Here is a 23,665-nt window from a genome sequence, read left to right as displayed (position 1 = left end):
CGATTATGGCGGCTAAGCCCTTTACATGAAGGAATGTTCACATTTCACCCATTAAACAAGTCATGCAACTGAAACAATGTACAGCAAAAGTAGTAAATATTACGCTGTGTATGGTGTCTCAGTTAGTATCCAGGAGTGGCATGTGAAATCACACACAAATTGAAGTATCTCTGTGGGATCTCTTTCTTTCATCTTCCCGTTATTAACACTGATTTAGATGACAACATTGCATCTAGCTACCTTTAAGCCATCTGGATGTAGAGGCAAATTTTGCTGCAGTTCCGGAGCAACCAAGCAAACAGCTCTTCTGACAGAATTCCTCAGATCTGACAATATAGTTTTTCAGCCTCATGACAATTCAGCCCACACAGAACGCAATTAGAGACGATAATCATTCCTGAACACCACAGAGCAAGATGGTCTGGATGCGGCAGATGACCACAGGACAAAAGATCCATGTCTGGTATTTTTAAAAGCACTGCACCCTCCTATCACAGATATTGTAAGAATGAAAAGGCGGGGAACAACTGTGGTCACAGCCTGAGGCAGATAACCATGTCTCAGCCCTGGGCGGACGATTTTCCCGAGTGCTTTTTGGATTGGCTGTGGTTTAGAAGCGGTGAGCTTCGCATTGCTATGTGCTGTTTTTCCATCTGCTGTGCAGACTGTTAGACTGCTTTACGCTCCCTGTGCCTAGAGTACGTCAGTCAGACACATCATTCAGTCCGCCTCAACTCACAGCTTCAGTTACAGGTTAGACTCCAGGGCAAGACACATGGATCGTTTAACTGAAGGGATCTTGTATTTAATAGTGTAGATTACTTTCAAATGCTGGTTGTAACGTTAGTCTATGTTTTAGGAATGTGGATGTCTTTGAAATACATTAAACACAGCAAATATTAAGACACTCAAATGGTTCAGGTTGTAGGCCAGTCAAGGTACCCGTTTAGAACCTTTTAAACGCCAATGCAGAACTTGTTACCGTTTCAGGACAACATGAACGTGTGCACACGGGAGTGGATGGACCAGCAGGTCACTGTAATAGAAGGCTACATCTACGATGCCCTGCCCTCTTCCCTGTGCGGCCCCGCCCCTGCGCTCACCATGACCTTGCGCAGCTTGTAACGCTTAGAGCGGATGTCATCCATCAGCATTTCGTAGGGCGTGAGCTGGTACTCAAAGGGCAGGGGGTCATATTGCCGCTCCTGGACCTTCTTCAGCTTCACTCCATTCCGCAGGTCCCTCATCACCTGCACCCAGAACCGAGCCTGACCAGAACACAAACATGCAGGGGCTATGAAGACCAAATGAATGCCAAGACAAGCCTGGACTCTTGTCTTTAACACATACAGTGCACTCACACACACACAGACACACACAGACACACACACACAAAGCCTCAACTCCCTCAGTACCAAACATGGTCAAAACCCTTCAAATACCACTCTGCCACACATCTGCTAGAGGTGAAAAGGATTGTGGGAGATGAGCTTGTCTTACCCAGTCAGCGTTCTGCAGCTCGTTCAGGTCTCTCACTGGCTCTTCTGGGCTTTCCCCTTCCATCCTCCGCAGGTTCTGCGAACAGGAGAAATGGTCAGGCCTTAAGGACAGGGTTTTGACCACAGGGTTATGCGCTCCACAAGGCAAAGGCATTAGTAAGTACAAGGGATCTCCATGTATCCAAATCATTTGACAAACCTTCTACCCTCAGCTCACAAAGGGTGACTAACTGCTAACATTCCCCAGCACTTCTAAATTTATATATCTGTGGTTGGGGTCAACATCGATTTCAAGAATTTCTGGGATCAAAATCGCACCCTCTAGATGTTGCTACATATGATTCACACATCTTGTCTTTCCCGTTGCAGCTGAGGTGAAGTTGAACGTCCTTTAGAAGTTCATGGGGGTCTTCAACAGGTGTGACAAAAGAGGTCAGTCTGGGGTGACGGACCATCCTGCACCGGCTTTTGGCACTTTCAAGTGGGAAGTGAGAAGGCTCTCCACGGCCACTGAACCAAACACGAAAACCCAGACCAGAGGGTATGACCGCAAGCTGACCCCTGACAGCTCTCTGTTCAATTAAGGCCAGTCGCAGCCAGACAGATGTCCTGTGGGATTCCTGAGACTTGGAGAAAGGGAACTCATCTTTCCAAGCCCGGATCTGGGATGTGTGATCGATATGACCTCCCCGTTTCAGTGACCTGTGCATGGACATGCTGTGCCTCTCAGAGTATGGCATGATCAGTATTGAACTAGAAGACGAACTAGCTGCTAGCACTAACAGTGCTTTTCCAAATGCCACAAAACTACAGTAAAAACTGCCCATGCACACAGCTGGTGTTTTGAACCCCGGACCTCACTCTCCACAACAGTAGCCATCCACAGAATTTCATTTTATACCTGTATACCTCTAAGGCATTCCACAGATAATCCATTTGGTTTCTTTGCGTGGATATACACATTTCTGGGATATTGCGCCGCAGATAGCTTTATATTAAAAGGTTCAGGTTTATGACTTTTTCTGGTGTTTTTGTGTATAAAAAACATAAAGCCCGCTAAAGCACATGCCAGCTGATTGCCCTGAAGGTTTTTTGGTTCAATCTGAAGAGTGTTTCCAGCGTTAAACTTCAAGTCTGGAATTCCATCTGAGCCAGGGTGCCTGTTCCCTCATTCTGTGCTTCACAGCCAAAACTTGCTGTGTCCCACAGGGCCATATCTGTGTTTATGAGGGCATGCTGCTGACAAAACTATTCATCAAGGTAACACCGCCTTTCGAAGGTCACCACAACTAAATTTCAGGCACAATGCCGTATTGACTCTTTACTACAGCCCTACTGGTGCTATTTCCAGCAGAATGCTTTGTCAGATGTTTATTTGTGAGTAAATGCTAATAGAAACACAGACTGATCAAGAAAATGCTGTCTGAGACTAAAACTGAAATGCAAGGCAGTATTGGTTCTGCACAGAGATCCTACTGGCTACACTGTGGATCTGACATAGCCAGAATGGACTCTACCACTCTCAGACAGCGCTATCTCCTCCATGCCCTGCATACATGACAGAAGCCAAAAACGGATGGACCAGGAAATGGAGACAAGAATGGGCAATGTGAATTCTCATGTACAATGCCTACGCAATCGTGGCTTTAGAATGTGATAAAGCAGTAAAACATCTCAAGGGAAAGGAGTTTGTTCTCTAGCCCACACACTGATCTACAACAGTAACAACCTGCAATATTCACAGGCTGATCACTCATCCAGGATCAATCGCCATTTTGGATACCAATTTAACTTGATAGGCGGCACAGTCCATACTGTGACCTGAACTGGCATACAGCTGGAAAGGCGGAGGCCCATTAGCTACTCAAAAACACAGCACCACAACACTGTCAGGAAAACCAAACCCAGAACTGTGGTTCTCTCCTACATGTTTCTGTAACATATGGCGTTTGGTTATGCATTACCAACTGCACTGAACCATTCTGTGCCGCGCCTCTCCCGTCAACATAATCTCCTTATGCTCTCCTTGTCGGAAAAAAAAGGACCCGTTGGATTTTTGCGACTATGAATTACATAATCTGATAGGGATCAAATCCCAGCCTGAGCACGAATAAGATGAAGCTAGGAGGCGATTCCAACGAGTGCTAAGATGAGCTATAGAAACATATGGGAGCTGAGGATAAATCCAATTTGTAAAGTTTTCCCAGTTGTTTGCTTTGATCATTGACATTTTTTAATTTAACACCAGAATAAGCCAAGTCACCCAGCAAAGCAGACATGCTGTGTGTTAGCACACAATAGCGCCAGGTCAGCACACTGTTAAACTGTATACCTTTATTTTGTCAGAGCTTGTACATGAGTCGTGCTACACAAACAAAATTTTTGTACTATTTTTTATCATGTTCAGGTATAATTTCTCAGCAAGGCCACACCTAAACTATGGAAGTCGCAGCCAACCACCCTGTCATTTTCAAATACCTAATAGCTGTACACTTTCAAACAATACACAAGGAAAACCCCAAGCATTCCAGCTGTGTCAGTTCAATGTGGCTCTTGACAGAAGAGCCACGCCTAATTTCACTGCGGGATGTGAAAGCTGACAATGCAGAATGCGGCTGAACTGGTGCGGTGTGCTGCCGCAGACGCGCGGTTAACGCAAGGGGAACCGGGACACCAGCCTAATCGCGGCACTCCGCAGACAGGTTAAAAACAGCAGCGAGGACTGACCTTTAGCTGTAAGTCCCGTCCCTTTGTACACCTGGAATTAGTACCCATGACTTCACACACACACACACACACGCACACACACACACACACAACACACATACACACACTGTTCACACACACAAATCCATGCCAATATATTGGTCAACGGAATTTGGTATCAGTTCACTGAGACACTGGGAGCAGTTTGCTTACAAGTCCTACTGTGCCATTCTGTGGTAGCCACCTTCCTGTTTAAAGGCTTAGGAGGCGATTTTCGGTATTAATTTCGGAGCACAAAGAGCACCCTGGCTCTGCACCCTGAGGTTTTTGATCCCATCAAAAGCCACAGACAGCATTTGGCTTGAGCCGAGAAATCCCACCTGAATCTGTGCCTTTGTCCTCCGTCATACAACCTTACATAACACTTACGCCTTATCACTGCGTGGGACGACAGGGTGTTAACCAGCCAGTTCTGTTTCTGTCTGGTCAGCATTTTGGACCTGTCCCTATTCTCCTCTGCGCCCTTGTAAAACCAGTCGACTGTTGGACACCCACCAGAGGGTTCAGTAAAGGTGGATCTGATTGTTTCTCTTTCAATGTCATTCAATTTTTATGCATTATTTGGCAGTGCAAATAATTTGAGCAGGTCTATTAAAATAATTACAGCTGTTCTGAGATGAGAGGTGCGCTCAGCACAATAAACCTGCGCTGGATGCCATCCATCTCCTCTGTGCTAATCACTGGCGTGACTCAAAGAACCAATTACCCCACTCACACCCTTCCGTGGATGAGAACATTGCATAAACATCAAGGTACTACTCAGAATAAAGGTCGCCAATAATCGCCCTGTTGATCACACTGTGCGTGCCATGTCCTACAGCTGTCTGTGCTATTTGGCATGAGAGAGAGTGGGACTGAGAGAGTGTGAGAGTGTGAGAGTGAGAGAGAGAGAGTGAGAGAGAGAGAGAGCGAGAGAGAGCGAGAGAGAGAGAGCGAGCGAGAGAGAGCGAGAGAGAGAGAGCGAGAGCGAGAGAGCGAGAGAGAGAGACAGGGAGAAAGGAACAGAAATCTAGATGATATAGATAGACAGCATATATATCCATGCATCTGTGGATGCATGCAAGTATATATTTGTAAAATATGCATGGATATTCTTCTATCCTGCACAGATGCACATACATTTAATATTGTCTACATTATTGCTTTGGCAACACTGCTTTTGTTTGTTCTGCCAATAAAGCGCCCTTGAAAAGAAACTATTCATCTGGCATTTAAATGTGTACCATACTTTCTGCCATACCCTGAGGGACAGTGGGTAAACTAATAAGCTAATGTAAAATAATGAATAAATTGTGTGTGCACATGTGTAGTGTATTGTATATAGCGTGTGTGTGTGTGTGTGCGCACTTGCATGTATACATGTACATATAAGCATGTACATGAGGGTGTACATGGATATGTGTATATTATATCACAATGCAGTATATACCTATTGTCTATGGCATTGTTATATTTCTAACACTTTTTTATGACGTGGCAGCATAATTTTATTTGTCACAGATCTGAATTTGAAAATTTGAATTGAAAGAGAGGTAGAGACAGAGACAAAGGAGGAGAGATTTTTTTAGTATTTATTAGAATTATTATTTTGTATGTGTATAATGTACATGATCACCTCTGTAACATTGCTGATGTTAATTACTGTAGTAATTAGTACTGTAGTAGAAGCACACGGTTTCCACCCACCCAAGAGGAACCCTTTCTGGTACATCACAGAGTGTCGCATTAGGGTGGCATGAGCACACAGAAATCTGTACCCCAAGCTCACTCCTCAATCTCGTACCCAGGGATATTTTAACAGACAGCACCAAGGTCACCATGTCACTGGAACATGGGGAAAACCAGCAAACCAGCGGAGCCGCATCACAGCCCATTTATACGTATTCCTCCATCCAGCCTCTGCACAGCACACACCAGGCCAGCCGCTAAACACTCAGGGCCAGCTGCCAGGCTGTTTTCCTCTGCAGAGCGTGTCTAATACTCAGACTTGTTGTGCCTGGTCTGCTGAAATAATCTCTCCCAGTGACCTCTGTGCAGATGGTCAGACCGGTCCGGTCCAGAGACGCTGACTTTGGAAAGGTTCATTATCCTGAAGGCTTGCGATGGCCCAGTGAACTCTGACACAAATGTGTTTCCCCAGCACTGGTCCCCGGGGCATGCTGATGTTCTTTCCATTTCTCAAGCAGGTTTAATAAACTCAGTGCTCATCTACATTTGAAACAGTTTAACAAGAACCTGTTGTTCTTTGTTACATATATGGTTTCCTGGAAGTCTGCACATGATTGAGTATAATCTGTAATTTATTATTATTAGTAGTAGTAGTAGTAATAGTAGTAGTTGCAGCGGTACTTTAAGTATTACTTTTCGCTTGGAAGAACTTGAAATGAGTATGATATGAATTCATTTTCTCGGTGGAATCTGCCAACAAAATTCAGTTCACATGAAATAAGATGGACTGTTTGCGCCGTTCCAGGAGCCTCACCTCTTTGGCGCTCTTGATCTTTTCCAGGAAGGTGCGGAGCTCCTTGGTCTCGGCGTAGAGGGCGCGGCACACGGCCTGGTAGTGGCTCGGCACGTCCGAGGGGCTGGGGAGGTGGGAGGTGCACAGCTGCCAGGGACAGAGGTAGAGAGGCGGGAGGGAGAAAGTCACACACATAATGTTCACTCACCGATGACCAAATGATGGGCCTACATAACAAACCTATTACTAACAAAACATGATGGATCATTGCACGGTGTGTAACACGTTATTATTTTTAAAAGCGACATAATGCCACCCTCAATGTCCTTGAGTGGGGAACATATTGCTCCACACTTTCAACAGCATGTAGGCAGAGGCCGTTTATACGACACGGTGCTTTCCTGGAAACCCTGCTGTAAAACAGATGGTCACGAGTTCATTCTCAATATTACGACATTAGCAAGGGTTAGGTTCCTATACATTTTTCAGCTTCACTGAACAAAAACAACTAATTGCCTGCATATCTGGATTTTGTGAAACGGGGACCAGCTGCATTTCCTATTGATGTCAGTGAGGCAGACATGTTGAATCCAAACGCTGAGGCTCAATCATCAGACCATGTCCTCGTGTCATGTATGACCCTGACGTGAGCGGGAGGCCACCCGGCCCCGCTCCTCGCATGGCTTGGCGGAGACAGCCGCGTCGAAGCATTCCTCCAGAGCCAGCGAGCCATGACTCGGACTGAGCTGTGATGTCAAATCACCCATGGGGGACAACACCTCAGACTGGTCGGATGACATTTTAACATGCTGTTGTCCATGCCCTGCCTTCAAAAGGAATTTCTCCTACCGCCTACAAGTCTGACATTTAAAAAAAAAAAAAAAAAAAAAAAAAAAAACATTACACTAAAAGCATTAAAAGGGAAATCCAATGCAGGTGTGGAAAATATCTGCTCCCACTTTTACCAGTTGTGATGTTTCTCACTGCTTGGATTTGCAGCTCAGATTACCTGAATGAACAAGACCGCAACTGTCTTAAGTGCTACGGCGGCCAAATGTCAATTTTTAGAATGTCCTCCTCCTGTCAGACAATGACAGTAAAAGAGGCATATAGGGACAAAGCCCTAGCTCCAGTGGGCAATTCCTCACTAGCTCTCTCCAACGCGGGACGATTCCACCCAGGCGCGTTAAAGCGATTATCGCACCCTCGCTCATGCCCAAGGGCTTGACTGACTGGGAGCTGACATTATGGAAAGTCTCACTGAAGCATCTCGAGGCAAGTCGAGGACTCTGCACAGCTGAATACAACCACCATTTACAATACATGGACCTATCCAAGGCGTTTCTCTGGCCTGTGTAACAAAGTTTCTTGGTTTCCCGGTTTCATTCCCAGCATGCCTCTGTGTACAAATTAATCCTTTTGTAGTATATGATTAATTACAGAGACAAACACGTTGACTTGTACCTTCAGAAACATGACTACCACTGGTCCATGTTCCACTTTATACTTGTTTTGGCTGGTTAAATCAAAGTGTCTGCTTAGGGCGGGCTAAGTTTACCCATCTACGCAAACATGCTCATCTCTTTAACCTGTAACCTCAAGTTAATAGCATCGTCTCATGGAAAGCCAAGTCTCCTGTCAAACCGCTTGCATAATAAAAAGACAGCACAGGCCGACTCAAACCCAGATGTTACCAGAATCTGTCTGAGAGCTGCCTTCACTCATGATGTTGTGTAGCTACACAATTATCAGAATGTGGGGGCCCTCCATTGCATCTCACGTGGTGCCGTTTCATTTAATTATCCTCCGTTTCTGCCGTCTTCCAGCCTGACCCCAGGGAGAGGAATGCATTTAGAGTTATCTAATACTGGTGACGGCTCCGCACTCCTCAATCAGGCAACTGTTGCATTGATTACAGGCTACTGATCCCACTCTGTCCGTGGCTTCACGCACTCACGCAACCCAACCCTTGTACCTACAGCACTCACGTTACACAGGGTACATTGTTTAACCACACTGGGGCAACTTTCCCAGGATTCCTCTCCCTTGTACGTTTTCTCTCTTACATTATTAACTCTTGCTATTTTTACTGGCACTTCCAGCCCCCCAAAAGCTCCTTAGACATTTTTTTGGGGCTTAGCCCTCCTTGGTGGGAGGGTCCCTGTGGGGTCGCCGTTTAGTCCCGCCCCCGAGAGCGCATGTAAAAGGTGCTAAACCACTTAACCACAGACACAAGAGGGACTATGGTCAACCAATGCACGGCATTGCATTCAATCTAGCACTTTCCTCCTGTGTTTTTTATTCTTCATTCATCTTTCACAGAAGAACTCCAAGTGGCTTCTAAGGGGACAGAAAATTCCATACTAAAAAAGTCATGACCATGTGTGACATCTCTATCCATCTCATTTTAGTGGCAGTTCTATGTGACATAGATATTCCCAAAATGCTCCCTCTCCACTGAAACACATAAAAAATTAACACAGGTTGAGTTAAGTAGGACATTTTTCCCCCACTAAGCAGTAGCTGGCAAACAGCCTAATGAAAATGCACAGGTAGCTTTCCAGGTATGCACTGCAGGTTGCTCCACCGTGTCCATATTATACAGCTTTACAAGTACTTCTGTTTGTATAATACTGTTTGTATTTCTCTTGATTTCCCTCATTATCAAAATCAGTGTCCTGCTCAATGCGCTCATTAGCTGTGATTTGCAGATACTCGCCCAAAGGCACAAACTGCCATTTTGATTCACTGAGCTGCACCTTGTTTTAATAGGGCTCAGTAACACATCATTTTAATCTTAACTGCAACAGTGAATCATCATGTGTAATTTTCTCCTGTTGTGCACCATCTACATCACAAAGCTCAGTCACATGACAGGTTTTTCTGTTTTTTTTAAATCGTTCGTAGTTTTTTTACAAATGTCGACATCCTTGACTCGAAAAGTACGAAGGAGTGGGATCTCTCACAATCAATGACACCATTTTCCACAATGTCTTGCATTTTGGGATTTTCCTCCACAAACCATATCACTATTTAGGTAAGACCCAAAAGAAATCCATATCCATTCATCACCACATCATCAAGACCTTGCCTAAAGTACCAGTCACTCAAAAGGGCTGAAAAATAAGGTCTCCCCATTCATTGTGAAATTAGAAATGTATAAAGGAGTTAATCTAAGAAAGTATGTGGAGACCATATTAATTCCATCACAGCTGTTATGCCACCCTGTTCTCTTGGCCTTTCCCCTCAATTCCCAAATGTCTCTTCATTCAGTTCTGCTGAATGAAGAGATTGCCATTTTAGTGGCTCCAAAGACAACAAGCTTGAGATAAATGCCGCATTGAAAGGTCATAGTCTGTCATATCCCACTGTCCCTGTGACAATAGGATTACCACCATTTTTAATTTTACCAGCCTGAGCCAGCAGTGGACTCAGAGGCTCACTGGCCACAAGTCATGACTCATGGTTGTAATGTTGGCTAGCAAGATCCTCATTCGGACACAGCAACACTTCACTGGTGACAACAGTGTCATGTAACAATGTCACCTGAGGTTGTTCAGTGGGGTGACTGTACTGGTGCTCAGTACAGTTGAGCTAAATGGGACCAACCCTCCGTGACGTCAAGCACCTTGAGTCAAGAGTGCGATTAGCCACCCATATGAAGGACCTATGCACTGTTTGCAGTGAGCAGATTAGTGAGTGTCTAGTGGAATGATGCATCATGTGACTGGGAAATTTGAGGCTTTTAGCCAGAATTTTCAAAAGCTAACCGCAGTTTTCATCATCGACAATTATAACAATACTCAAAGCAAGGAGGCTAATCTTTGAAAAAGACTGTGCTGCTGTTAATAATGTTAGCCTGCAAGAAGTCTCCCAGAGCCTTCTCATATATGGCAAAGGCTTAACTTAACAAGAACATTCATTCCACAAGAACCCATAATGCAACACCACTGCATGTCCAACGTGATCGCTCTCTCCTTCTGAAAAGTCAGGGTCTTTAAGGTTGTGGAAAATTCAATTATGTAACAGGTCTAGCAGGTTGACGTTTGTGAGTCTACCACAGGCTCAAACAGCAGCCATCAGTACAAACAATTCATCCATGTCAATAAACTGATTTATAAATTTCTGGAGGATTATTTGATTCCAGTTATTTGATTCTAGTTAAGAAAAACGTGTCTCAAGGAGCTACTTTGACGATATGGAGTATTAACACCATGCTGTGAGATAAGCAATTACAGAATGTTGTGCCCTGTACCAGGGTGGCCCTCCCCTACCTTGAGGATGTCCCGGTAGCCGCGGACGTTGCACGCGCCGGCGGGGTCGTCGTCGCCGTCCTCCTCCTCGTCTTCCTCCTCGGTGGCCTCGTAGCCCTCGTCGGGGCAGCCGTCGCTCTCCGACTCGGCCATGTTGGTCATGAGGTCGATGAGCTGCTCCAGGGGCGGGCTCAGCTCCCTCTCCTCGTTCTCCTTCAGCCCGTAGTCCAGCGCCTTGTAGATCATGATGCCCAGGGACTCGATCACCTGCAGGCCAAACACAGGGCGCAAAAACCACAGTAAGCACAGGGCACGGGTACTCCAATCAGTACACAGCACACATGCCCTGCAGTAAGCATAGGGTTACATATTACAGTAGGCACAGAGCATGAGACCTATAGTAAACACAGAGCACAAACTCTCTAGTAAACAAAAGACATAAACATGCTCCAGGAAACACAGGGCACGTGTTCTTCAATAGGCACAGGGCACTGCAGTAAACACAGGCATCTATATTCCAGTCGGCACAGGGCATAAAAACTCTCGTCCAACACAGTTCTCTAGGCTTGCGCCTGTGCTCATCGAATACAGCACCACATCTCTGCTAATACAGGACCTGCCACCACGCCCCCTTCCAATCCTCTGGCTCCTAAAATTCAGCTGAATTCATATTCAGAAATTATTTTCAGAGTACTGGCTACACAATGCACATCCATTATATGACATCTTTTTTTAAATTCTATCTTATGTATCATACGATGGACACTTTCCAAGGTAATATCCGGTTACACAATGGCAATCGAAGTGATGAGTGAGGTCACCTATATCACACCTTTGTGGAAATGAACAGAACAGGTGCAGATACATATTTTCATACATGCCCTTCCTCTGAACATTCCACAAGTGTTTTAATATAATCTAACAATTGAGTAAAGTGATCATGTCACTGTTTTGGTCTGTGATCACTCACTGTGTCAGGGGGAAAAAAAACATTCATCATAACCACAGCCTTGGCATATGAACATAGATTTTGTTGCTGTCATCAAATGCATTTGATCACCAGAAAGTGGCTTAGAGTTGATGACATTTTTTGGACTGTAATACTTCATCACAGAAGGGGAGAGCCTTGTTCTGGATCAGTATGGACACTTTTCCTACAAAGCACCATACATAAATGAAAGTCTCAACACTCTGATGAGGCAATGACCAACAAACTACATAGGCCTGAATGTGGCTGGAATGGCAAAGCTAAGGAGCTATGGTTGTCTTACTGTGTAAGAGAGCACTATCAGTCCATCAGTTTCATCCAAACATGACATAATGACAGATCTTCAATATAAATTCTAAATTACCACCAATGAAGCAGAGGAATGAAGCAGAGAAGGTATAGTTTGAATACTGTGCACATGTGAACACATTTCCACAGGTGTTGAGGCATCACATATCAATGCACTTATGATTCATGAATCTCTATTAACATAAGCAAACGTCAAAGCTACAATTATGACTAACAATCAAAACAATATTAAGGATTCAAAGCTGAATAAGATTACAGCACTTTCTGGCTTTTTTGTTACAATGCATTTGCATTTATTCATTTGGCAGATGCTTTTATCCAAAGTGACTTACAAGTGAGGCAGAGTAAAACACAAGCAAAAGCCTTTTTGATTACCATAATTGTCAACAGCCACTTAATTTAGGAATGGATGAATGATCTATGATCGTGGTCAAATGGCTGAATTTGGCCCTGATCACCCTGTTGGCTCTCACCCGGCCTCAGCTCTGAACCTCATGCCCGGCCATGCCTCCACTGTACGGCTGATCAACAGTCCAAGAACAAGGACTCTCACTGTTACCACACCACGCGTCCAACAGTCATGCCCAATGAGTGCCACTTTGTCATAAAAAGCATCCCCCACAATTCAATTTACTTATTTGAATAGGAATTGCTGTCACAGGGAGTCCAGTGTAGTGGCCACCACAATACAATCAAAGCAAATGGCAAAGAAACAAACCGGGGACAAACATAGACTACCTCGCATCACCCCCCTCACAACTGCAAACGATACGACATCAGTTATCAGCAATAAATCACGGCTGCAAGGCTACAATGCCTTAGAGTCAAGGGTCAAAAAGTCAACGCACAACTAAGAACATTGGAAGTGCCACTTCCGCAGTGACACCTCCGGAAAGTTCTAATATTTTAACCGGCTGATGCACTTAAGAAAAGGCGGATTTTCAGAAGGTCGTTAACTCCGTGTTCAATCCGATCCGCGCCAGGCTCGCCGCTCCGCAGCCTGGGCAGAAAGCCCTGAGAGGGCAGTCAGCGGCGGAGTGAAACGGCAGCGTTACGCAACGAGGAACAGAGGGAGCGGAGAGACGGGAGGGCGCCACAAACGGCACAGAATTAGCTCGGCCCTTTGGTTGACTCTGGAGGTCGTCCCGGGGAAAAGGTCCGCTGAGGATCCCGTTTCAGCGGGACGGGGGGACAAACCGCCAGCTTCCTGTCAGCTTCCATCAATCCCAATCACGGCACCCGGAGGTTGTGGGTTAGGCCGCTCGGCTGAGTGAGCGCAGACTGGGTTTGGCTGTTTACGAGCAGGGTGAGTGAGACGAATGACAGCGATCAGCATTCATTTTCTGGCAGCTCATTTTCTGAGTGCTGGGAGGGAGGGCCCAGAACAGGCAGCCAGCCGAGGGACGAGGGGACAGAGACAGATGGAGATCCTGCTGAAACACACTGCTCCCCTCATCTATTGGGTACATCCCTGCTCCGCCCCCCTGGAGAGGTGACAGGTGTCTTACACTTGCCCCACACACACACACACACACACACACACACACACAGACCACACAGTAGATGTTCACACATACACACACATGCAAACAGCACGCAAACACACACACAGACAAGCACACACTCCCACACTCCCACACACACCACAGTTATCTCACTCTGCACATTGGACTTGGACTCTCTTTCCCATCACTACGACAAAGAGTTTCATGAACCAAAGTCTGTTATGACCACTGTTTACATTAAAATTTTCATTCAACACACACATCTAATCTGGGTGGTCTGATCAGAGTTTCGCACATTCCAAGACAAAGACATGCTTCTTGTCCCAGCATACACGCTTCAAGTGAAGCTTCAAGTACAGACCTGGGTAATCTTCCTGTTATACAAGGTGAGGCACTTCTGCTAGGACAGGGAGTGCCCTGCTAGAGAATATGGCTCAGGGCAGGCACTAAGCTGAACGCCAGCAGTGAAGTTTGGAAAGAGAACAGAAGAGGCAGAGAAGAGTACATGCCCATACTTTCCCCAAATCCCTTTTGCTGAGAACTGCCAATGCTGATCACGAACAAGACAGCAGGGTGAGATGGGACTGGGGGTTGTGTGGTCAAAACCCCGGGGAGGACACAGCTGCTCCTGCTCCCCTGGAAGCACTGCCCCCCGTCAAACCCGAGCTCTGTGCTTGGGAGTAACATCTGCCCCTCTTCCTTTTTATTTTGATTTCTGTACATCGGATCAGCTGACCAGAGACCGTTACCCCACACAGCAACACCAGCAGAGGCTGCAGAGGTCTCTCTCTGAATGGTTCTGCCACAATTAAGATTTTGTAAAGCCCCTGTTCCAGCATACAAAGGTGAAACTAGCATGCCAATAACAGAGACATTTTAATCACATGCTAAAGAGCTGGAAATAGAGCAAGAGCTGCAGCCAACGAGCCGAAGGAGCCATTTTCAGAGGGCCTGTTTTTCTGTGCAAACGATTGGAAACAGCCAAGCTTCTTCACCAACAGCCCGCAACACTGTTTTGCAGCTGTTTCCATACAGATAAAGTGGCGATGTTCAATTTTTACATCCCTCTAAATTCAATACCTTGCCAGTCTGTTCAAATTAACATTCACGGGTCAAAACAACCAAAATAAAATTCCTGAATATGACTGTTACGGTATAAGACTCGGCTTTGGTTAAATTCACTTTTCTTTTTTTACACAAGGAGCAGAGCAGATCCCGAAACTGATTTACAGTAATTCAATGACCGCGAAAGGCAACACGGATTAGCTGTACTCTGCAAACTTAGAATTGGGCATCGTGCCACACAATAATGCTGTTAAAACTCTGCACCAACAGATCAAGGTCTCCTACTCATGCTGGTATATGAAAGAAAGAAAGAGGGGAGTGGAGGCTGTAGAGACATGATTATAGTGCTCTTCAGTTACACCAGAGCACATCCCTTTAAGCTCTAATGAAGAGTTAAAAATATATGGCATTGCCCTTGAGCATTAATTTAGAGACAGAGAACCAGTCACAGGAAAAGCCTAGGATCTGACATCAGAACCTACTGATGGCTGTTCTGCCACACTACCGACAAAAAACCAAGCAAGGGAAACAGACGTTTGCGTTTTTTTTTTATTCTATTTGGTTTTTGCCAAGACCTGAGGTAGGATTTCAACTGCAGTAAGTAAAGCACACCGCAATTAATCCAGACCCTAACACTGTTCATCAAATCAATCAAAGTTGGGCTCAGCGGTCATTCATTTGTAATTGTGTTCATTCGATTCACACACACTGTTGATTCTGCTCTTTAGTAGCCCATAGTCTGCAGGCCACGTGACCACAGCACTCCGCTCTGTGACAGATGCTCTGAGTGGCAACATAACAGTAAGTGCTCTCAGGTTATGCAATATAATCCACCTCCATGTGCTATAGGGACACTGACCAGGGCGACGTGAAAACGTAGGCTAATCCCTCCGCACCCGTAGATTCCCTAGACCTGCCAATAGCTACGTCATTGAGACCTGGCAATAATACGGTTTTATACTGCAGGTGTTTATAATAAGCAAAAAGCTGAGTACATCACACCTGCAGCTCTAACAACTCTAAAAGTGAAGGTGAAGTAGGAATCTACGCAACAGAAAGCCACAACATCAGCCAGGGGTTGGTCTGCTAGTCATATTCCATATGTAAATATTACGCAATTACTAAAGCCACAACATCAGCCAGGGGTTGGTCTGCTAGTCAGATTCCATATGCAAATATTACGCAATTCAAATCCAGCTCTCTAAAGAAGAATCACATGCCCTACATGCCATATAAACTGGCCATAAAAATTATATTGAGAATATATTTTAGAGATTTCAAATATGTGCATTATAGTTACTATGGTATACTGCAACATATTTTTGATTTGCATTAATACATGTTTTATAAGCTTTTACTATGTATTATTGGGCTGAACAACCTGTTTCTTAATATGTTCCAATACATTTCATTTCCATATAGGTGTGCTGTGGTAGGCAGCCTGAAACCTATGGGAACATCAGCTTTGTTATACCAGAGTGAAACCCTTTACCACAGATGTAGTTATTGAGCCAACAGTTTCAATGTTGTGCATTTCGCCTTCATCATGATGAAGGAGAATGAGGCTTGCAGTCGAAATTTTGAGGAGAGTCAGACCTCTGGGGAGGCTAAGACAGAGAGAGGTAGCAGCCTATTCTGCAGAGCAGCAGAAACAAGCACTGAGGGAAGTGTTTAGAGAAGGTGCTCATGGGAGATGCGCTAGGGGACCCATTCTCACCAACCCTGTTTGACCACCTACCATCCACTGCCCTGCATTCCTCCAGGCACTACCGCTGTTAGCTCTTCAGTGGGGTCCAGGGACAGAGGAAGGCTAATATTACAGTTGCCTGACAAAAAAATGACTGCCTCCCCCTCTCCCCTCCCCTGCCTCCCTCCCCAATTACACACCACAGTCTCACTTGCAAGCTACCGACTGAGTGGAGCGGAGGGGTGCTGCTGGGTGGGTGGGGGGAGGTCAGTTTTGCTGAAAAAGGCAACCTGGAGAGAAGCTAACGCTAACTCTCTCCATAAATCTCATGCTTCTAACTGCAGCGGTGGCACTACTGTCAGAGACCCTGCCCTCTGTAGTCAGCAGTGTCTTCTCCTAGCCAACACTTGGACAGGTTCATTTAAATTCTGCACTCTTAAATGGGTCCCGTGCCCGTGTCCCGCTGTTTTAGGCAGCAGGGAAAATCCAGATGACTTAACCCTGGCTAATCCTAAGCATTTGCGTATTATATCTTAAATAAAAGAGAACTCCTTCATATTGTTGGACATGTTTTTTTTTTTTTCCCAACAGAACACGACTTCACAGTTAGCATTTTTTTCACGGTTTATGAGTGGCACTCGTGATTGGAACTGACTGCACCTCTGCTCGGATCCACAGCCCCAGTGAGGATACCAGAGTACACCCTTCCAGCCTTTCCATCTCCTTATATCAACTACATTCTCACTGAAATTTGCATGCATATTCTTTCCATTTCGTTACTGTTATTTTATTACATTATGACAAATGACAGTAATGTAATTTCTATGGAACACTTTAACATGCCAGACAATGAACTCATTTGATTTTATTTGACTGTTACTACAAAAAACTGAGTTTTTAGGAAGCACTTTAGGAGTTTTTTTAGGGACTCATTTCAATCTGCTAACATTTTATATATACAGTAACTGTATACCATATACCTTTCAGTAAATGGACCTTGATATAGGTCGATACTGCCCTTTACAGCAGTCAACACCCAATGACACGCTGTATACAGTACCCAGGCCTCCATCTTTATCACTGATTCATCCCTGCACTTTAAAAGAGCACTACCTCTCTGAGGTTTAATCACCCAAGCAAAGCACTGCATTACAGCCACTGCCCACTGACTTATGGTTTGCCTTGGCAGATGCTTAGCAGTAGCACTGAATGCCTGGGAAAAGAACAGGGGGGGCAGTGAAAGAACAGAAAAAGGAACAGAATGGGCACACAGTAATAATCATGGCTGACCTGTGATCTCATGAGAGGTGAAATAAACCCACGTTCTCTGCATAAAAGGGGCTCACTGGCGCGCAACCCGACTTGCTCCTCGGGGGTCACCCGATATCTGCCCTCTCAGACAACTAGAGCCAAAATCGGCTTTGTGCCTCTCCTCACCCTCCTGTCTGTGGAAGAAGCTGAAAAGAGGGCCCTGGGCACAACAACCCACCTCAGGCATGGCCCTGAATCGTTATAAGCTGATTCTGAACTGACAGCTAGCTCGATGGGGGTCCTCTCAATTCCACCTAGTTACTTACAGCAGTATACTGCCGTACAGAGAAAGGAAATGATTGTTCAGATGATCATTAGCTACAGGGCATTTAGCTTCTTTGCCTTGGGCACAAAGCCTGATTCTCACAATGTTCTTGTCCACACATCCAATAACCCTTCTCCTATGTTGTATCAGAAGCAATCTGACTGCTAAAAAGTTTCAACACCTCAGGCAGATCAATGATGCATTTGCAACCTACTTGCCTGTTAAAACCTCCCATTTTAACCTACCGAACAGTTCAAAATGTTTGGAAAGGAGAAAAGTTAACCTAAAGTATTTTCAACAAGCTCCTCACTTCTCAACCCAAGATAGACCCCCTCCTGGCAGACCCGGGCATGTCTTAAAGGCAATCCCATGTGATTGCACGCACGGAGGCATGACTAGTCTTTTTTTTCCCCCTTCAGTCTGTCATTGAATTACAGCCCCCACACACACCTGAACAGAATCTGCCTTTATAGTGGAGACGCTCGTAAATGAAAACCTAACAAAAGAGCTGGTGTTATGACGGGGCTGAGCGTTTCCAGAGCTATGTATTATGTGATGCTCCCTCACGTTCTCCCTGGTAATTATTGTAACACAGTGCGCTTACCAACCCCCAGACTGATCCCGGTGGCCTATCAACACCCACACACAAAGATTAATCCTTAAACACAATTAAATATTTACACTGACTTTCTATCAATTTCAGACTCAGTCCTGCTGATTGCGAACTGCATGTCTGAGACCTGATGGGAAATGGCTAAGACACGCTTGTTCCGCTCGAGTTATGTACGAGAACACTCTGCTTTTTCACCCCCCATAGACGGTTCTTAAAACAAATAATATCTGGGTCAAGTGAACAGATTACACAAAGTCTAGCTCTATTTTAAAATCCCGTGCCTAAAAACAGCATCTTCCATTTGAAAATCATCAAGCACACTTTGAAGATTAGAGAGGAAATCCCTCTAACACCACACCAACAGTGATACAAGCAGAGACCTTTAGCACGATGGGCTCCTAAAATATTAACTTTCCCTTATACATACACTGTGCAGTTTCTGGTAGCTTCATAAAGCTTCATAAAGAGGACTTCAGCCATTTGGGACACCAGTGTATGTCCAGCTGGCAAGCAAATGTCTTTTGTCAACAAACAGCCACTCCACTAAGCCAAAGGCTGACCAATACCTGACGTCCTCAGAGTTAACGCGCACAGATTTAAAAGGAGAGAAAGGAGCTTTTGTTTTTTTTTTTTTCCTACCGATAAATTTAATTGTATTTAGCTAAATACCTCTCCTGAGCTTGAGTATTAGTCCCTTAGCCGGCAGAAATAGGTCAGTAAGGTCAGCCACTCCCATGGAGCCGTTTGAAAACACCACCCCGGCCAAAAAGAAAAGCTTAATTCAAGGCAGCATTCTGCCCGCTGTCCAAATACTTGCCAGAAGGCCAGCTGCGGTAGAGGGAAGAGAAGGCCTACCTGTGCTGTGCTCAGTTATGCCTTCAGTTACTGATTACACAATTAGGTTAGCCCTCCTCGTACCCACATAGCTTCTAGAGGAGGATTCAGAGACTAGGCTCAGCTGTCTTCTGAGTGAAGGATCTCACTTTTGAGTGAATGCAAAAGCCAGACAGAGTTTCACACATGCGTTGTAAGAGAGCTCGCATGCATGGGCTGAAACTTCCTCAGGTTACTGCACAGGTGGCGGTTATTGCCTGAGACGAGTGGATACACACATGCACAGAAGCTTACATTCTATCTACTAACCCTGGAGTAAGAAGTCTCCCAGCCAACAAGCAGCAAACGGAACACAGTCCACAGGAGTCATGACAGGCAGCCAATCTGACCACATCTCCTACAGCACAGCACAGTGGTCCACAGCAGTAAAGTGCCCTATACCAGCCCACAGCACCACGTCCAAAAGCTTTTCTATTGAAAAGATCACAGAATCAGTTGTCTGGTTATGACTGGAGATATTATTCATCACTTCTGACAGTGAACAGGTAGGCCTCAATGGTAATTAGCATATAAATTGCCTTGAAGTCAATTACAAAGGATCTATTTTTTTTTCCAAACACACACCATGTCTCTGGCAAAGTGGTGTGAATGACTAGGGATGCAACACTAGTCTGATCTTGTCTATCTTTGGACTGTCTTCAGGGAGGGAAAAGATTATGTGACTATGTAACAGCAGAGAAAGAGGAGCTAGGATTAAAGCTTAGGGAACAAGACAGAATCTTTGCCTTTCACTTTTAGATCAGCTCAACCAAATTACCACATGATCCAGCATTGATGGCCACATTCTTACATTTTTATACTCCTTCTCCAAGTCTCCGCGGTTGTGTGACCTATTAATAAATTAATACTTCAGTGGATAAATTAATACTTCAGCTGATGTTTTCTATTTATGCACATGAAGGGTAAGCCTCCCCAAAAACAGAACTGCCAGAATAAAATCATGCAATTTTGGGAGTCATGCGTGCGAAGTAAACAACACTGTCTAACCACATTGAGATGCGGCACGCAACTCATATAAGGTTAAAATACCAGCATTAATGTTGGATGCTGGGATTTCATTACGTAGTGATCAGGACTTATCACTTCATAATGAATACAAGACACATGTCTCTAAGTTCTCAGCAGAGCCAAATTCAACATGAAGCCCTCTGGAAGCTGTAGGAATGACAGAAAACCCCCCAGCCCTAACCAGAATGAGTGGGTGATGAAGTCTCCTATTCAAATAGCTACTGAAATGGGACCTTCAAATCAAAACCAGGAGAGCACTTTGGCCTCCACTGACACACAGAGGTGTCGAGATTCAAGGTGTCCACACAAAGCCATTGCCTGGAACCTCTTGACATTCACGCACACTGGGAAATGTAGATTGTGCTTCACAGAGGGACACTGGGAAACGTAGGCTGGACTTCACAGAGGGACATAGGGAAATGTAGGCTGTGCTTCACAGAGAGACACAGGGAAATGTAGGCTGTGCTTCAAAGGGACACCAAGAAAACGTGGGCTGTGCTCCTGGAGAGAAAGCACCAGCTGACACACTAGCGTGCCCCCGCATCTGCTGCCGTTACATAACACAGTACCCAGAGCCAGAGCCCATGGCTCCCCTGCCCACCCGCACCTCCACCAGCTGGTCTCCCTGAATAGTTTAACTGCTCAATATCGGCGGCTGAGAAACACCAGACCTCTGCACTCAGCCTACCCACAGCGGATCGATCTGACGAGCTGAGGGCACAAGCTGCCCTGGCAGAGAGCGGAGTCTCCACACTGTTCAGAGCGCCGCAAACCTGGAGAGTTCTGGGCCGCGGCAGAAAGGCGACGAGGAGACAGGAGTTACGTAATCCCAATCGGCTAAATCTAGAGCCCCTCAGCGCTGCTGACACTCTGTGCCCTCTCCATAGAGCAGTAAGGATGACTCACTGTCAAACATACAGTGGAGAGTACATACAAAGATATCAAGATAATCTCTGCGCATTTCCCACACATGCACAGTGGTGACTTTCCCAGCTACCCTGTATAGACTGCGGTAATACAGAAACACGACAGCTCTGCATCAATATTATACAAATGTTATACTGTGGACAATATTCTCACCTCACTGGTGAAGTGCACATGGCACATCTCTCACAAGGGAAAATACATCTGCCAGCTAAACAATAGGGCGGCAATGTAGCATAGTGGTTAAGGAGCATGACTCGTAACCGAAAGGTTGCTGGTTCAATCCCCGCTGGGACACTGCTGCTGTACCCTTGGGCAAGGTACTTAACCCGCAATTACCTCTGTATATCCAGCTGTATAAATGGATGACATTGTAAAGAACTGTAACCTATGTAAGTTGCTTTGGATAAAAGCGTCTGCTAAATGAATAAATGTAAACAAAGGTCAGAAAATCTTCACAGGTTTAGATCTTTCCTTACACAGCCTCTCTAACTATTCATTAATCAGCTTCTGAAACAGCCTTCATTTTTCTGATCTACAATCACGTTTAAAAAATAAACATATGAACTACAAAATAGAACAATTTTATTAAGAAAGTTGCATGGATATAAACGCATGATCCTGGGCCTAATAACCACTGTAGTATAGCACCATTAACATTACCTCCTTCATGCAGCTGGTCTTCTATAGAGATTTAGCACTCAGAGGTTATGCAGCTGACTGCACCGATGGTTTGGTCATGCCACCATCCCTTCAGCATCGCAAAGGGGGTGGCACACCAACATCTCCCGCGGCGAAGCATCACCATGACGACAGCAATGCGCCGCGCAAAAAAATACGGCAAAACTCCAGCGGAGAGGATCACCACCACCTCGGAGTGCTCTTTCAAAACAGAGTCAATCAAACGGACAACCGGGCGCTCGGAAACAAAAGGAGCGGCAGCTCGCTCCGGTGATCCTGGCGCTGGGAGGCCTCCAAAACTGACCGAAAAATGTGACAGTTTGACAAAGCTCACTCTGTCCCAAAGCAGCACAATGTCTTGATCATCCAAAAATCAGGGGAAAGCTGGATAAGGTTAATAGACAGTGTGATACAACAGTGGTATGTATAGTGAAACCTTATCTCTTGCATCTTGATGTACATAGATTCTGTATTTTGAAGAGCTCATAAATAATGTCTTGGGGTAAAACGAAAAGAGGCATATCATGGAGGTTTATGACAATCTGAAGAAAATTCAACTAAAACTGGTAAGTTAGAGCTGATTTACACAGTGAAATAGTGAAAAGGAGCAAGTGATGTCAGAGGTTTTGAAATTACTGTTGTCAGAAGACAAAACACATGCAAAAGAAAAAAAAAATAAAGCCACATAACCCTACAGTAGGCACCCACTCAGTGTCAGGCCCAAGACAGCAGAAGAATCCACCATGACAGGACTAAGTCACGTGACCTTAAACTCATCTCCGCCTCAGCCTCCAGCTGACAGGCAGGTCTCAGAGCACGCGCGAGCCACCGCTAACACTCAGTCATTATCCCTGTTCAAACATGATCCTTTATCTTATGATCCTCTGCTTCCCAGAAGCGGGGAGGTGTCAACCTCGTTAGCGCGGCAGCCAGCCCTGCCAGTGAGAGCACGCTCCGTATGCCATCTGCACCGCTCTGCCAGGGCCAGCGTCCGTGGCCGTGCCCACGCCCGCGCCCGCACCCAGGCCCTCCAAGGAGGGCGTCTCCACGTCGAGAGTCCTTTGGCCAGACACAACAGGCACGGGACTACCCTTTAATCACACTCCCCGTTTCACTGTAACTGTCAGTCTTTCATCCCTCCTTCTGTTAAAAGGGCGTTGAAGCTGTAATTCCAAACAAAATTACTTTTAAAGACGTGCAGGTGTGGTATTAACATTTACAAATAATTATTTAGCGCCAATCAGGCATCATCGTGCAATGGAAAAAACACGTTTTTCCTGGCAACTGCTCTGTTCCATACAGGTTAACCGTAACGTCGACTCTATATTAGCATTCATGCACAAAGTTAAACATTAGCGTAAAAGCCCAAATGAAACCAGGTTCATTGAGGGACAAAGTAACGCTAGGCTGGAAATGTATCAATTATGCCTCTGGGG

At 45.3% G+C, this 23,665-nt stretch overlaps 1 protein-coding gene across 5 annotated transcripts in view; it reads right to left on the bottom strand.

The window, feature by feature from the left end:
• The window catches only part of spire1a (spire-type actin nucleation factor 1a), a 47,337-nt gene that overhangs the window by 11,795 nt on the left and 11,877 nt on the right, over nucleotides 1-23,665 (bottom strand). For all 5 annotated transcript variants that reach the window (XM_036555428.1, XM_036555429.1, XM_036555430.1 and 2 more), the window contains exons 3-6: nucleotides 11,001-11,246; nucleotides 6,748-6,873; nucleotides 1,501-1,575; nucleotides 1,104-1,268 (exon numbers count right to left, since the gene is read on the bottom strand). In XM_036555428.1, the coding sequence (XP_036411321.1) occupies nucleotides 1,104-1,268; nucleotides 1,501-1,575; nucleotides 6,748-6,873; nucleotides 11,001-11,246 (612 nt within the window). The remainder of the gene's footprint in view (nucleotides 1-1,103; nucleotides 1,269-1,500; nucleotides 1,576-6,747; nucleotides 6,874-11,000; nucleotides 11,247-23,665) is intronic.

This window comes from Megalops cyprinoides, chromosome 21, assembly GCF_013368585.1.
Source record: "Megalops cyprinoides isolate fMegCyp1 chromosome 21, fMegCyp1.pri, whole genome shotgun sequence".
In the NCBI taxonomy this organism is placed as follows: Eukaryota; Metazoa; Chordata; class Actinopteri; order Elopiformes; family Megalopidae; genus Megalops; species Megalops cyprinoides.
This window is presented reverse-complemented; position numbering and strand designations above follow the sequence as displayed.